The following is a 16,878-nucleotide window of genomic DNA, read 5'->3' on the forward strand; positions in this document are numbered from 1 at the left end:
ATACAGGAAATAGTATAAGGGCAGACTAGATGGCCTATGAGGTCTTTTTCTGCCGTCAGTCTTCTATGTTTCTATAAGTCTGTTCCTGTTACCCACAATTTTTGTGGTTGCCGTAACTCAGAATAGTAGGAAATGGTGCCATTGGAGAGAGAACTCCAGAGGTTGAGAATAATGAAATACTACATTGGTCTACAATTAACAGTGGTTCTCAACCTTTCTAATGCCACGGCCCCTTAATACAGTTCCGCACGTTATGGTGAATCCCAACCATAACTCTAGCGCCAATTCTGTGTCGGTTATGACCTATAAAGCCCTACATGGCATCGGACCAGATTACTTGCGGGACCGCCTATTGCTGTATGAATCCCAGTGATTGGTTAGATCCCACAGAGTCGGCCTTCTCCGGGTCCTGTCAACCAGGCAATGTCGCTTGGCAGGACCTAGGGGAAGAGCCTTCTCTGTGGGGGCCCCAGCCCTCTGGAATCAACTCCCCCTTGAGATTCGTACTGCCCCCACCCTGTTCACCTTTTGTAAGAGTCTTAAGACTGATTTATGTCATCAGGCTTGGATCGATTAGATCTTGCCTCCTGGCCAAGCAATGATTGTGTGATGGTTGTAAGAATGGGCGTGATAGATTCTTTTTAAAGTCAATTGGGGATTTTAGATAGCCATGTAATTCTATGTTAATTGAATTAATTCCATTGTAAATTACTGTTTTTATAAGTTGTAAGCCACCCCGAGTCTTCAGAGAGAGGCGGCATAGAAATCCAATAAATGAATGAATAAATGCAGAGCTTTACACTGATTGGCAGGAAGATAAGAGGGACAGTGCAGTCAGGCGGTAGGGAAAGCAAGTAGGATGCTTGGCTGCATAGCTAGAGGTATAACAAGCAGGAAGAGGGAGATTATGATCCCGCTATATAGAATGCTGGTGAGACCACATTTGGAATACTGTGTTCAGTTCTGGAGACCTCACCTACAAAAAGATATTGACAAAATTGAACGGGTCCAAAGATGGGCTACAAGAATGGTGGAAGGTCTTAAGCATAAAACCTATCAGGAAAGACTTAATGAACTCAATCTGTATAGTCTGGAGGACAGAAGGAAAAGGGGGGACATGATCGAAACATTTAAATATATTAAAGGGTTAAATAAGGTCCAGGAGGGAAGTGTTTTTAAAAGGAAAGTGAACACAAGAACAAGGGGACACAATCTGAAGTTAGTTGGGGGAAAGATCAAAAGCAACATGAGAAAATATTATTTTACTGAAAGAGTAGTAGATCCTTGGAACAAACTTCCAGCAGACGTGGTAGATAAATCCACAGTCACTGAATTTAAACATGCCTGCGATAAACATATATCCATTGTAAGATAAAATACAGGAAATAGTATAAGGGCAGACTAGATGGACCATGAGGTCTTTTTCTGCCGTCAGACTTCTATGTTTCTATGACACCCCCATTGTAAACGCCTGATTGGTCATATTGTAAAAATATGTTCCAAGGCGCTAGAATAGAAGCTTTAGTTCCTAACACCATGGGGAATTTGTCTTTTCACATGGTCTTAGTTCAACCCCCAAAGGAGTCCCGACCCCCAGGTTGAGAACCACTGGTCTACAATGTGGCCCTGAGACACAATATATGGGTTAATACTAAGACACACACACGAAACACAGTGGGATTTTTAGTCCCTAAAGAACCAAAGCATTTGAATGCCAGTAAGCTGAAATGAAGCTTTGTGTAAAATCAAAGACAACTAAACCCAGAATAGCCAATACAGGGCAGAACACAAAATGATCCCAAAAGAGAGGCTCTGTCTAAAATGGGTATTAGCAATTTAAATTCCTTTTTTTGATTCAAACAATATCATTCGCCATGCTTCCATACCGCAACAAAATAATATCTCAACTGAAAGCTTCTTTCTTCCTTCTATCATTTGGCAGACAACAGAAATATTTGGTTATGCATTCTCCATTACAGTACAGCGATTAGGAAAAAGTAACACAATGATTGGCAATCTCTATTCCATGCATCCTTTATTCCATTACAACCACTGTTGTTGCCTTCTGGCAACAAATACACAAACCATAATCAATTGCAATCTGTTTGTACAACAATCAAAGGCTTACAGTACATTTAAGGCCGTTCAACTTGGGGATAAAACTTTAGGCCTTTTAGTGTAATGATTTAAAAAGTGTTTTGCATATTCTGTGCAATTCCAGTGTCAGAATGAAAAAAATTCCCCTAAACAAACAAACAAACAAACAAACAACAACAAAAAGGGACCAGTTTCAATGAAAGGGTTACACAAATTCATCAAAAAAATGAATGTGCAATTTGTTAGTTGCCCTGGTAATCTTATAAAACCTTTAATAGCAAAGCAAGGTAGGGATAAAAACTTATAACAAAACATATTCATATACAAACCAGAATTTGTTAACTAGACTTCAATTGTATCAATTGCCAGGAGTTATGCATTAAAGAAAACCCGCTTATATACAATATTTTTTTTAAAAAAGAACCTTAAAAGGAATGCAAATCACACAAGTAACTGCCAAAACTGGCTCTTATTTAAGATTGAGAACATTATTTTAGGAATGGGGGTTAGTAAATGTATACATTTCTTCCAGTTTTTATTTTTTTAAAAGGAGTTAATATCCATTTAGTTTATTATAACTTTCCAAGTATTTCATTTTGTAAATTTGCAAAGAAAAAAAGACAACTGAAATGTTGCTCGAGAATTGCCTCCACGTAATCAACCTGTGGGCACTCTCCAGAAATTTTCGTTCAATATTGTAGTTAAGGAAGGAAAAAAGTCACCCCCAAAAAATGCTCCCCTAAGAAACGCAACGAAAAAAATCACCACAAAATTCCTTTCCAGTTACAATAACACAGTTTTTAAAAACGTGACAAGGGAAATGCTCTAAGACTGAAGTTGTGTTCCAGATCCTTTGCATTCCAGATCACGGGAAGGTTTTAAAAAGAGAGAAGGAAAAAGAAAGAGACAGAGGGAAGAAAGAAGAAAAAAAAACCCTATACATACAGATATCTAAGACAAACTACCTGAAGGGAAGGATAGAAAAATGTGGATATTATCCTGCACTTAAATAGTGTCATGTCCATCCATTGTCCTTCTACATCTCCAGCTCTTCTAGTGTAAGTACAAAATATTGTGTGGGTTACAGTAGTGGCCATCAGAAAAGTTTCCTGATATAAAAAGAGTCAAGACTTGATTGGATCCGCCCTATCCAAAGGGCTTTTCTTCATAGTATAAAGCTATGACAGTTAAATCCAGTTAATGCATGTGCAAAAACAGGTAAATTCTTCTATTCACAGTTAAAATGAGGTTTAAAAAAAAAGCAAAGGGGGAAAAAAAATTAAAGGAGAAAAAAACCCCCGTCAAGTACTGTAAAGGTATCTTCAGGAATTAGGGAGTTCGTGAGATATGAACTGTTTTAGCCGTTCTAGATATTGTGCATAGAGCTCTATGTCGTTGTGACCAGCCCCTTCCACCCAAAGGGGCTCCACAGCCCTAGGGCATCGCTCGTACATTGCCAAACCGTGGGAAAAATCTATGACTTCATCTTCGGTACCGTGAATCACCAAAACAGGAGAGGTGACTTTTGAAATTTTGTCGATGCTGAGAAAAGAAGCACAAAAGTAAATAGGTTATTAATTGAATTTTTTAAAAATGATTTATGTATATGTATTATGTTATAAATGAGATCACTTATAGACATAATTGGGAAAATATACTAAATGATTTGCTAATATACTAAATGATATACTAAATGAAAATATACTAAATGAAATACAGTATACTAAATGATTTTCCGACTCTGCGGAGAGGGGCGGCATACAAATCTAAATAATAAATAAATAATGGTCGATAAAATAATGGAAACTAATATAATAACAACAACAACAATAGTTGGAAGGGACTTTGGAGGTCTTCTAGTCCAACCCCCTGCTTAGGCAGGAAATCCTACACTACTTCAGACAAATGGTTCCCCAACATCTGCTTAAAAACCTCCACTGTTGGGGCACTCACAACTTCTGGAGGCAAGCTGTTCCACTGGTCAACCGTTTTGACTGTCAGGAAATTTCTCCTTAGTTCTCAGTTGCTTCTCTCCTTGTTTACTTTCCACCCATTGCTTCTTGTTCTACCCTCAGGTGCTTTGGAGAATAGGTTGACTCCCTCTTCTTTGTGGCAACCCGAGATATTGGAACACTGCTATCATGTCTCCCCTGGTCCTTCTTTTCATTAAGCTAGCCCTGCCCAGTTCCTGCAACCGTTCTTCGTGTTTTAGAATATGAGAAGTATAAGAATAGTTTAGGAAAACTATACAAATGAGTATTGTTTTTTTATGGGGCATTTTTTTGGATAAATTAGGGGGAAGAAAAAAAAGAATGATAAATAAGCTAATAACAGTTAATTTAGGGGGAAATTGTTTGAAATTATTGGTCATGAAATTATTGGACATCCCAGAAGACAAAATTATTATATATTATTATTATTATTATTATTATTATTATTATTATTATTATTATTATTATTATTTTATTTATTATATATATTATATTTTTATTATATAATAATAATTTTATAATTTTGTTATATAATTTTGTTAAATTATATATTGTGCTTTATCTATCTATCTATCTATCTATCTATCTATCTATCTATCTATCTATCTATCTATCTATCTATCTATCTATCTATCTATCTATCTAATCCATCCATCCATCCATCTATCTACCCATCCACCCACCCACCCATCCAATAATTTTAGGAAAATATACCCGAAATGAACTGTTCTACATACAGTGATACCTTGTCTTACGAACTTAATTGGTTCCAGGATGAGGTTCGTAAGGTGAAAAATTTGTAAGATGAAACAATGTTTCCCATAGGAATCAATGGAAAAGCGATTAATGCGTGCAAGCCCAAAACTCACCCCTTTTGTCAGCCGAAGCGCCCATTTTTGCGCTGCTGGGATTCCCCTGAGGCTCCCCTCCATGGCAAACCACATCTCCGGACTTCCGTGTTTTTGCGATGCTGCAGGAGAATCCCAGCATCGCAAAAACGGGTGCTTCGCTGGCAACGGAAGTCTGAAGGTGGGGTGTCCCAGCGAGGAAAGGCTCAGCGTAATCACCCAAATATCAATTTTACTTCAGAGACAATGGAATTAAGCTATTTTCCCCATCTAACGCTGCTCAGCTGTGTGCTGCTATACTTTTAGACCCCAGATTTTTATTACCCTTTTCACAATTTGCAATGTACCTGTAAGGGTTTTTTTTCTTTAAGGTTACATATGGAATTTAACTGTTATTTAATGAATGGTGCTTCCTACCGATGGAATTCTGCACATACCTTGGAAAAGCATCGAAGCAATATGTTTTTCTGGTGTCAGGGAAAGCTACCCTCAATCCGGACATCAAAGGTGAATGAAGGATTACAGCTGCACACTCGTACCGAGATGCCAGGTCTACTGTGGGAACAGTTCCAATACTCTGTCCATAAAGAATGATGTTTTCAGGACTGACACCATACCTGCAAGAGGAAGCAAAGGAGATCAGATATGTGCCTCATTTTTTAAAAAAGTAATTCTTTCTTTTAAAAAAACCCATTTTTAAAAAAAAGATATAACATTTTTAGAAAAAAAATACTTTTTTAGATATAAGATATATACTACTAACACAGTCAAATCCTGGGATGGCTCTATACAGTTCTGGGAATATATTATTGATACGGCTTTATATATAGCTCATATGCAAACATGAATTACACTCGAGGTATGATAATGGGAAATACATAAAAGAGAAAAAGCATGAATTTATCAACCGAGTTATCATTTTGGCCTTAATTCTGTATATCTGGACAGTAACCACCACTATATTTCTCTGTCAGAGAAATATGTTTCACATCTTGCCACATAACTAAGTGTTTAATACATTTTCTTAATACTGTAAATACTTTCTATTTCAGTTAGACAAATCAATATTTCAGACAGCCAATGCCAAGTTCCTCATGCAGTAAGAAGATATTAGGAAAAGATGGGGTGAAGAAGGGAAGTCATGGCACCGGACCAGATTATCTCCGGGACCGCCTTCTGCCGCACGAATCCCAGCGACCAGTTAGGTCTCACAGAGTGGGCCTTCTCCAAGTCCCGTCAACTAAACAATGTCATTTGGCGGGACCCAGGGGAAGAGCCTTCTCTGTGGCAGCCCCGGTCCTCTGGAACCAGCTCCCCCCAGAGATTAGAATAACTCCCACCCTTCCTTGCCTTTCGTAAGCTCCTTAAAACCAACCTCTGCCGTCAGGCATGGGAGAACTGAGATATTATTTCCTCCTAGGCTGCTACAATTTATGCATGGTATGTTTGTATGTATGATTGGTTTTTATAATAAGGGTTTTTAGCTGTTTTAGTATTGGATTGTCGCATGTTGTTTTTACCACTGTTGTTAGCTGCCCCGAGTCTCCGGAGAGGGGCGGCATACAAATCAAATCAAATCAAATCAAATCAAATAAATAAATAAATAAATAAATAAGTCAGGAAAGATGAATGAAAGAGGCAATTAATTATTATACATTATTTGAACAAATATTTACCATATGAGGCTTTCCCAGGCCTAGGCATGAAGCACTATGTGGATCTGAACAATAATTGATTTCTGCCTCAGTTTCCCTGCTTGTACAGTGGGAAATCCTGCTTATTTCAAATGGTTGGTGTGAAGACACTTTGGCATTCATCATAAAGTGTATATGATGACTATGGCATGATTGATTTTGGTGCATGCATAAGATAATGGCATAGATACATTTAAAGCATTAATTGAACATATTTGCCCTGCAGGCTGTCTGAGCCACGTCCCTAGTAGCCCCATGCATTTTGAAGGCGAGTTGTTGGACTCACTCTTAAAAATATTTTCTTTGAAGGAAAAAAAAAGGGGGGAGGGATGTCTCTAAGAAAACACAAAACCGATGTGACTTTATGGAACCTGCAGAATAAAATTTATGAGCAAGCTGCTTCTTGGACAGATCATCCCTTACAGAAAATCCCTAAAACAACAGGATGCCAAACGCATGCTTGGAGGAAGGTAGTAGAAAAGATGGGCACGGTGGAAAGATACAGAGTTGAAAAGGTAGAAAGTTTAGTACATTTGGAGACTGGCTGACAGTGCGCTTGCATTCCAAAATGAAAACACGGTGTCCACATAAACGGACATCAGAAGGCGCACCAGAAATGTCAGGCCCAGCTTTTCCCAAACCAATTTAAACATGGCATAAATTGAAGACCACAACGGCGTTGCTTTAAAAACAAAACTGTGTAAAAGAAAGGGGAAGTCAGATCTGCAACAAAATATATGTATAAGCTGTTAAACAAGTATCCACGCTGTTATGAGAGCCAATTTGTTATGGCAGAGCTAATCATGTACCAGAATTTGTATACAGTGGTCCCCCGAGTTTCGCGATCTCGATAATTGCGAAACGCTATATCGCGATTTTTCAACCCGGAAGTAAAAACACCATCTGCGCATGCGCGCCCTTTTTTCTATGGCCACGCATGCGTACATGGCGCCGGGCAGATCAGCTGCTGGGCGGCTTCCCTGGGTCTTCCCCCTCTTGCTGGCGGGAAACCCCAGCGCCGCTTCCCAGCTGAGTCCTGAAGCCAAACGCGGAAGTTCGCTTCAGGACTCAGCTGGGAAGCGGCGCGAGCGAACGGCGTGGGCGGGTGAAGGGTGGGCACGCGGGCAGGCAGCGGACAAGCGGCGGGTGGACAAGCGGCGGGCGCGGCAGCAGCGAGGAGTTTGCGTGGGCGGCGGGGAAACCCCAGCGCCACTTCCCAGCTGAGTCCTGAAGCCAAACGCGGAAGTTTGCTTCAGGACTCAGCTGGGAAGCGGCGCGAGCGAACGGCGTGGGCGGGCGAAGGGCGGGCACGCGGCGGGCGGACAAGCAGAGGGCGCGGCAGCAGCGAGGAGTTTGCGTGGGCGGTGGGGAAACCCCAATCTTCGGCTCCTCGCTGCTGTGGCGGAAGTAAAAACACCATCTGCGCATGCGCAGATGGTGTTTTTACTTCAGCACCGCTACTTCGCGAAAAACCGATCATTGCGAGGGGTCCTGGAACGGAACCCTCGCGATAATCGGGGGACCACTGTATTCTGATTGACAAAAATGCTGAGAAAAGATTTCAAAGGTTGTTTTTTTTCCCTTCTCTTTTACAGGTCAGAGTCTGATAAAGGAGCATCCCACTCTTTGCCTCTTGTTCTCTAATAATCAGACTTTTATGAGGGTCTTTTTATGGGGGGAGAGAGGATGGGGGTAATTGTATATATAAATATATAGCTAGATAAGGAATCGGATCAGTGCTTCAACAGCAGCAATTTTGCATATAAACCGCACTGGCTCGATGCTGCCTTGCAAGCTACTATTCCCCCCCAAAAGGAGACCCTTCTCCCACAAAATTGGGGTGATATTTTCTAACTTACAGAAATACTTTAGAATTTGAAATTCTGAAAACCTGAAACAAATAACACAAAGAGCTGTGGTTACAATGCAGTACTGCAGGCTAATTCCGCGGACTGCCAGCTGCCTGCAGTTCAATACTGACTATCTGAAGGAACTGACACTTTAAAATACATTTTCTCACTCCTTTTGCTGGATCTGAAGCATACTTTAAACCCAATTTGGCTTTAATAGTTGTCTTTTCTCCCAGATCCCTGAGAATATCAGAGCAGGGGTAGCTCAGTGGTTAGAATGCAGTATTGCTGGCTAACTCTGCTCACACTGTCAGTAGTTCGATTCTTGACTGGCTCAAGGGTGACTCAGCCTTCCATCTTTCTAAAGTTGGCAAAATGGAAACTCAGATTGTTGGGGGCAACAGGCGGGCTTTGTAAACCGCTTAGAGAGAGACTGTAAAGCACTATAAAGTGGTATATAAGTCTAAGCACTATTGCTGTTCCTATTCCAGTTAATATACACATCCCCGGCTGCCTTATTTGAACAGCACAAAAACTAGGATTTTTACTACCATGCCACCTTTTTAATTCCAGAAAGATTCCAACGCAGCTTAAATAAAACCCCATTGGGACTTACTCCATCTGTCCTTTTACAAATACAGCTTTGGGATAGTGTTACCCTCCCCCCCATGTGAAACATTAGCTTGAGAATAAATATTTAGCTTTTCCAACATGGTACTTTGTGCAAACTGTTACTTAAACCTAGTTGCCACTTACTCTCTGAATTCCCAAAGTTATTTTTCTATAGAAAGGGTGGACGGAGCTAAATGCAACAGCCACTTCTTATATCAACTGCTAACTAGTACTGGTCTTGTCCAATGTAAGGAAATTCTTTGCAAAGCATGGCATAAAATTTTTCATTGGATAAGGTTAAACACAAAGCCCTAGGTTTTCGAGTTACAACCATAAACTCTTGCACAGGGCCTTTTTTTAAAAAAAAAAACCAGTCTGGTTTGTTCAGAAAAGCTAACTTTTGTATGCACGTTGAATTAGTTGCATTTAATTGAAGATGTCCTTCAGCAAAGGAAATATTAGAAATCTCAAGGACTGTTTATCCCAAGAAGGAAGCCACTTAAGGATTCCCTTCACTGACCAAACTATTAATACAGTAATTCAAAAGAAAGCAACATTTCTTTATGGTGTTTTGTTTTGTTTGGAATTGGAGATACACAATATCTGTTCAAACTCAAGCTCTTGCAAACAATTCTGCAATAGATGCCCAGTGAAGGAAATTCTCCTTCAGGTTTTCTGGAACATGATACAAGCTTTCCTCCTCCTTCCCCATCACCAATCTGAATCCTTTACAGGCATCTAATATTAACAGGAAGTTGTCTTATAAATAACCACCCACCTGTGATGAGTAAAAATGGCTCCAGTCCACCTTAAAAAACACAAGCCCTAACAAATAGTGCTGTTTTTGAGTGAGACCCAAACACACCTTCATCTAGGCAAATTCACTTAGTGACTTTGGATAAGTTTTTCTCTCTATCATACCTACCTCAAAGCCTCTTTTTTTTTGGAGATAAAATGGAGAGCATCCCATATAAGCCTCCTAGAGCACAGTGGAGTGCAGACCTAACATGTGATAACTTTGGTTCTTATGCAATGTATATGCACATAACAACCAATAAGGATGTTGGAAACATAGAAGTCTGACGGCAGAAAAAGACCTCATGGTCCATCTAGTCTGCCCTTATATTATTTTCTGTATTTTATCTTAGGATGGATATATGTTTAAATTCAGTTACTGTGGATTTATCTACGTCTGCTGGAAGTTTGTTCCAAGGATCTACTACTCTTTCAGTCAAATAATATTTTCTCATGTTGCTTTTGATCTTCCCCCCAACTAACTTCAGATTGTGTCCCCTTGTTCTTGTGTTCACTTTCCTATTAAAAACACTTCCCTCCTGGACCTTATTTAACCCTTTAACATATTTAAATGTTTCGATCATGTCCCCCCTTTTCCTTCTGTCCTCCAGACTATACAGATTGAGTTCATTAAGTCTTTCCTGATACGTTTTATGCTTAAGACCTTCCACCATTTTTGTAGCCCGTCTGTTTAAGCCACTGTTGTTGAATAGAGTAGATTCTCACACTGTTAGCTGTTTTTGTTTTCATTATAGATTAGTGTATGTGCAAAACCATTATGGTATTGTTTATAAAACACGGTCGAAGAGTTTAATACATTTTTAAGTTTGTGGATTATTGAATAAAAACCTGGCAACATAATGCAGCCTAAGGTATAAAAGCCAGACTTTAGTGGAAGTTTACCACATTTGCTTATATCAAAAGTTAGTTACTGATTTGCAGGAAAGGCATTTTTAAGTTTCTGATGTTTTCTCGAAACCCAGACTCTTATCATTTAACAAAGGATAAAGAATTAATATTTTCGCATAAAAGCAAAAAATTAAAAGGGATCATTTTAGTAAAACATAGTTTTAAAAGTATGGCTGAAGCAATGCATTTTTGCCTCATACAGCGAATCTGGAAACCGGTATCTTGGCTTGAATCACTAGACACAATTCTAAGCAATAAATAAAAGCTTGACCATAGGAAAGATTAAACCCTGCTGACTTAATCACACTAGGAAGTATTTATTTCAAGACAGTTGAGTTATCTAAATCCAATTGGGAAATAAACCAATGGTTAAGTGCAGAGTATGTATAAAACCATCCTTCTCTTGCAGCATTGCTCTGATTCTCTATTTCACTTTTTTAGAAAGTGTATCAAAATGTGTTGTGGTTAGCTCTGGCCCAGCTGCAGGCCTATTCCGCCCCCCCCCCCCGTGGAATCTGCTGATGAAGGCTCCTCTGACCAAGAAGACATGAGTGACAGGGAGGAGGAGAGTGTGGCAGACAGCTCAGAAGGAGATCAATTATCTAGCTCCTCCTTGGATTCAGAACAAGAGTTAATGATACAGCCACGCATGCGGAGAGCGATGCATAGGCAACAACTGAGAGATTATTATCAAAGAAAATGAGGCCACCTGTGGTTGGGTGGGGCTGTGGTAATTAGTGAGGCTGCTATAAAGAGCAGCCTGTGGGTTTGGCCATTGTGGAGGATTATCTGATCGTTGTGTTTCGTGACTGCTTTACTGACTTTGACCTTTTGTGTGCTGATTTTCCCCCGCTTTGAAACTCAACCAGAGCAAAGTGTGAAAGAAGAAGGACTGTGAATTGCCTCACAGCTGCAAGCTAAGTATCACAGAACTGATAAGGGACTTGTACAAATTTCCAGTTTGTTTGGAGACAAGTGCTCTTTGCTATACCAAAAGAGGGTTTAGTTTAAGTGAATTTTCATTATAAAGAACATTGTTTTGAATTTTCAAACGTGTGTGTGTCTGAAATTTGTACCTGTGAATTTTTGGGAGCAGTCTACCAGAGAGCCCGACAGAACAAAAATGAAGGCAATTCAGGAAGAAATTAATCTTTCTCAGCTCATTATAAGGCGCTTCAACCCTGATCAGACTTCTGAACAATTACTTTTCTCTGTTATCAGTTACTGAATATTACTTTGCAATTAACAACAGAAAGCTCTTGCTCAGCAAAAATTATGCCAGCTCATTGCATCTCAGTTCCTTGACTGAATATAATCAGTACTTTTATTAAATAGGACTGGGACTTAATAACCTGTGATTATTCTATGGTGAGCACGCCCCATGTACCTTTCTGGTTTAGAAAATAAAATAAAACTTGTTCGATGCTACACAAAGAATAAAACATTAAGAGCTAAATATGTGTGCATTCACCACAGCTGAAAAGGGAGTTACCATATTCCAAACAGATTTAGATAGTTCCTTTTACTTAGATTACAGAAATTATAAAAACACACAGGTGCAAAAGGAAAGGAACTTGCTTTCTCATCAAGATAAAGAAGTCTGTGTAAAGGGGGAGGTTTGGGGGAAAATTGCACCACAATTTCCTTATGATGGAAGGAGTGTTATTTACCCTCTGATCTCAACTGTCTTGTTGAAATGGTGGAGGGCAGAGGTCTTCAAACTTGGCAACCTTAAGACTTGTGGACTTCAACTCCCGGAATTCTCCAGATAGCTTAGCATAGCATAGCGGGTCTTAAGGTTGCCAAGTTTGAGGACCACATGTAGGGTTTCCTGCTTGAGCAGGAGTTGGACTAGAAGACCTCCAAGGTCCCTTCCAATTCTGTTATTCTGTTGTTCACTTCAAAATAGGAGGCAGTAAAAACAAAACATCTCTGAGTAGAGCCCAACTCCAGCTGACTGCATGATTAGCAACAATACTAACTAGATCTCACCTATAGAACCCAAACTGAGAGATTACTAGTCATAGAGCATAATACAGTAATACCTCGTCTTACGAACTTAATTGGTGCCGGAAGGTGGTTCATAAGGCGAAAAGTTCGTAAGACGAAACAATGTTTCCCATAGGAAACAATGTAAAAGCAATTAATGCGTGCAAGGGGGGGAAAAAATCACAAAATGGCACTCCGCTGGGTGCCGCCGCCCAGCTGTCACCTTTTAAAACAGCCGGGGGGCTTCTCGGCGTTCTCCCGAACCCAAACCCGAACTTTTCGGGTTTGGGTGGCTGCTGAGAAGCGCTGCCACCCGGCTGCCACCTTCTGAAACTTTTGCCGAACTTCCGAGTTCAGCGTTCAGGAGAACGCCGAGAAGCCCCCCGGCTGTTTCAGAAGGTGACAGCCGGGCGGCGGTGCTTCTCGGAGGCCTCCCAAACCCGAAAAGTTCGGGTTCGGTAGAACGCCGAGATGCCCCCTGGCTGTTTTAAAAGGTGACAGCCGGGCAGCGGACCCAGCGGAGCGCCATTTTGCGATCTGCGGTGAGTTTGTAAGCTGGAAAAAGTTTGAAACAAGAGGCAAAAAATTTCCAAACCCCGGGTTCGTATCTCGAGGGGTTCGTATCTCGAGGTACCACTGTATACTATATGTAAGCTTGGGCCTAAGTATTCAAAACAGACAGTCCTTGACTTACAATCGTTTGTTTGGGTTCAGTTACAATGGAACTGAAAAGAACGTCTTATAGTAGATCTCCATGCTTATAACCGCCGTAGCATCCTGTAAAATCTGGATCAAAATGTGGATACCTTGGAAAACATATTTGTGATGGTTGCAATGTGCCAGGGGTCATGTGATCAGCATTTGCAGGCTTTAGTCAAGCAAAATCAATGGAGGAAGTAAGATTCGCTTAACTGCCCTGGCAAAGAAAGGTTGTAAAAATGGGGGTGACTCATTTAACCGCAGGCTTGCTTAGCAATAGAAATTCTGGTCCTAATTGAGGACTGCCTGTAATCCCCTCTATTATGCTCAGTTGGACTCATTTCCAGGTAACTGAACATAATTTTCACACCCTCTTCATTGAGAACAGGAGTTTTCAGTTCAATCAGAGACACTCAAGAAAGACTGCAATTTTGTATAAAATTGAACTGTTTAAGGAAGATTTGTTGTGTAGCATTGGCAGTAAGAAGCTTTCTATTTAAGAACCACAAAGGTCTCTTACATGCAAGAACTGACAGTAGCTGAATATCTGGGATGGCAACAAAGCCAGCATTGCAAACATGACTGCAAACAAACAACAACAAAAGAATACAACAGTCATCACAGTTGTATCAGTGAAGATTCTCGTAATCATATGGCTCCAAACAGGGTAGCATCATGCTCTCTACATGGGGCTACCCTTGAAAAGTGTTTGGAAACTTTAGATCGTGCAGAACGCGGCCGCGAGAGCCATCATGGGGCTCCCTAGATTCACCCACGTTTCTGCAACACTCCGTGGCCTGCACTGGCTGCTGATCGGTTTCCGGTCACAATTCAGTGTTGGTAATGGCCTTTAAAGCCCTACATGGCATTGGACCAGAATACATCCGGAACCGCCTTCTACCGCACAAATCCCAGCGGCCGATAAGGTCCCACAGAGTTGGCCTTCTCCGGGTCTCGTCGACCAAACAATGTTGTTTGGCGGGCCCCAGGAGAAGAGCCTTCTCTGTGGCGGCCCCGGCCTTCTGGAATCAACTCCCCCGAGATTAGAACGGCCCCCACCCTCCTTGTCTTTCGCAAATTACTCAAGACCCACCTTTATCGCCAGGCATGGGGGAACTGAGACATCCTCCCCCAGGCTTTTATATTTTATGTTTGGTATGTATGTGTTGTATGGTTTTAAATTGTTGGGGTTTTAGATATGTTTTATTTTAATATTAGATTTGTCTCACTGTTATATTGTTTTTGTATTACTGTTGTGAGCCGCCCCGAGTCTTCGGAGAGGGGCAGCATACAAATCTAATAAATAATAATAATAATAATAATAATAATAATCACAAAGACGCGATCAAAAATACCTGCCACCATTTCCTCAGGTTATTATTATTATTTTTTTGCTCATCATGCATTTACCTTGTTCTTAAAGCCTGCCAAGCAGCATCGATGTCTGCATAGAGATTTTTTTCTGATGGTTTACCAGTGCTGACTCCATAACCCGAGTAATCATAGGAGAAGACATTACAGTTGATGCGGGAGCCGAGGCCAATATAGAAGCTGCACATCTGGCCCAGGTCGACAGCATTGCCGTGAGAGAAAAGCAGGGTGTACCGGCTAGAAGGAGCGCAGCGGACAAACATGCACCCCAGCCGATTATCCCGGGACGTGCGCGAAAAGAAGACTTCGACAGCATCCAGCTCTCGTTGGGAATACTGCCAGTCGGCCCTTTCAGTCAAATGGAGGCTACAGCTGCTGGTCGGCGTCCCCACCGTAGCAGCACTTTCTTGCTGTTCTAGTTGCATCACAGTGTAGGTGGGTTCCGGGGGCAAAAAAGCCAGTTTGGCCGCTATGCGACTGGGGCAAGGCGGGCAGCAGAAGAGCCAACATAGCTCGCCTAGAGAGAAACCGTTCATTCTGGGGCCTTGTTCTGGCATCAGAGATGCTGGATGGCAAAAACCACACGGAGAAGAGACAGGGAAAAGAACTCGAGGTGACGATCCCCGGCGGAAATGTTTAACTTCAAGTGATGCAGATTGGAGGTGACCCGTTTAATCCGCTCGCAGAATTATACTCTTTTAAAAATTCCCGCCCAAGGAGTCCATGGCTTCTAGGAACAGCTGAAAGGGCACCGAGCAACGAAGTCCATCCTCAATTTTTCTCCAGAAACACCCCCTGAGCCCCAATAAAGGATGGTTCCCAGGTGTGAGCCTTAGCTGCTGGGTATCCAGCCTCTCTTTTTATCGACCACAGCACCTCCACGTATGAACTGTCACCTACCCCAGGTACCTAAACCCAGCATGATCTCTAACGGACTCCTCACTAAACCAACAAGGCTTTATGGAGAGAGAGCAAAATCTATCATTCTCTTCTGAGGAAAACGCAGCACCTTTATGGGTGGGTTTTTTTTGGAAAAATGAAATTATGGCAGCCCTTATTCCAAGATTTTATCCCCTTCCTCAACGAAGCCGCTGTCAAAATGAACAAAGCCCCTCTCAAATTGCCCCCATCCCCAAAATACCTCTCCCTCGTTCTCTTTTTAATCCCTGAAGGCTTCTAATTCTTGGGACGCCCACCTACCTTGTTTGAAGCCCACCCTCTCCCAAGCCTCTGCTAGAGCCCCTCCCTCTGGCTTTATCCCCCCTCCTCCTCTACTAGAGCCCTTTCCTCTGGCTTTATCCCCCTCCCTCTAAAATTAGGGAGACCACCCACCCACCCAACAAAGGGAATGGCCTACCCTACCCAAAGGGCCCTCGCCCCCCTAAGCTGCTTCTTCACGTTCAAGGCGGCCTCGAGGAAGTGAGGGAAAGGGGGGGGGGCTTCAAGGGACGGAGCAGAGAAGGCCTCGAGAGAGGGGAAAAACCCAGGCCCGGATAGTCAGGCGGCCCCCTCTTCCCGCCTTCTTCGCCCTCCAGGCGGCCGCAAGGGGCGTCCCCGAGATGGAAGCGGGAAAGGAGGCGAGCCGGCGGCTTCGGAAGCAAGGCCGGGCCCTGCCTTCGCCCTCGTCTTCTTTTCCCCGGACTACCTTTTCCCTCCTCCCAATCGAGTCGGCGACGAGCGGGGGTTCACTTCCGGGTCACGGCCCGCCCCGTTTCCCGCGGCTGGGCCGCGAAAGAAGAGCACTTTAACAGACCGCCGGAAAGAAGAAGAGGGAGAGAGGGGAAAAAGACCGATCGACCAATCCGAAAGAGGGATTGGGTTTTTTTCTCCTCCTTTTCCTCCATCTCACCCTTCTGCGCTTGCGCGCTCTTTCCCAGTTTTTCGTCCCTTCTCTCCCCGGTAACCATAGAGTCCTACCGCGACTTATTACTGTCCCCTGGACAGGCGCAGCTAAAACTGCTGCTGCTGTTGCTGCTCTTCCATCGGAACAAGCCCGCCCTAATTTTAGCCGGCTTTTGGCACG

At 42.2% G+C, this 16,878-nt stretch overlaps 1 protein-coding gene across 1 annotated transcript; it reads right to left on the minus strand.

Annotated features, from left to right (window-relative positions):
- Positions 1–2,018: 2,018 nt before the first annotated feature.
- ABHD17C (abhydrolase domain containing 17C, depalmitoylase) lies at positions 2,019–16,609 on the minus strand. The gene is made up of 3 exons (XM_070763587.1): positions 14,895–16,609; positions 5,374–5,553; positions 2,019–3,639 (listed from the first exon to the last, which is right to left on the minus strand). The coding sequence occupies exons 1-3, from the start codon at positions 15,410–15,412 to the stop codon at positions 3,420–3,422; spliced, it is 918 nt and encodes a 305-aa protein (XP_070619688.1). The 5' UTR covers positions 15,413–16,609; the 3' UTR covers positions 2,019–3,419.
- Positions 16,610–16,878: the final 269 nt, after the last annotated feature.

Source organism: Erythrolamprus reginae, chromosome 10 (genome assembly GCF_031021105.1).
Source record: "Erythrolamprus reginae isolate rEryReg1 chromosome 10, rEryReg1.hap1, whole genome shotgun sequence".
NCBI classification, from domain to species: domain Eukaryota; kingdom Metazoa; phylum Chordata; class Lepidosauria; order Squamata; family Dipsadidae; genus Erythrolamprus; species Erythrolamprus reginae.

Coding starts and splice junctions, on each gene's coding strand:
- ABHD17C (XM_070763587.1), bottom strand. CDS start 15,412: ATGCCAGAACAAGGCCCCAGAATGAACGGTTTCTCTCTAGGCGAGCTA. Junction 5,554..14,894: donor TGGCAGGCTTTAAGAACAAG/GTAAATGCATGA, acceptor TTCCTCTTGCAG/GTATGGTGTCAGTCCTGAAA. Junction 3,640..5,373: donor TGCTTCGATGCTTTTCCAAG/GTATGTGCAGAA, acceptor TTCTTTTCTCAG/CATCGACAAAATTTCAAAAG.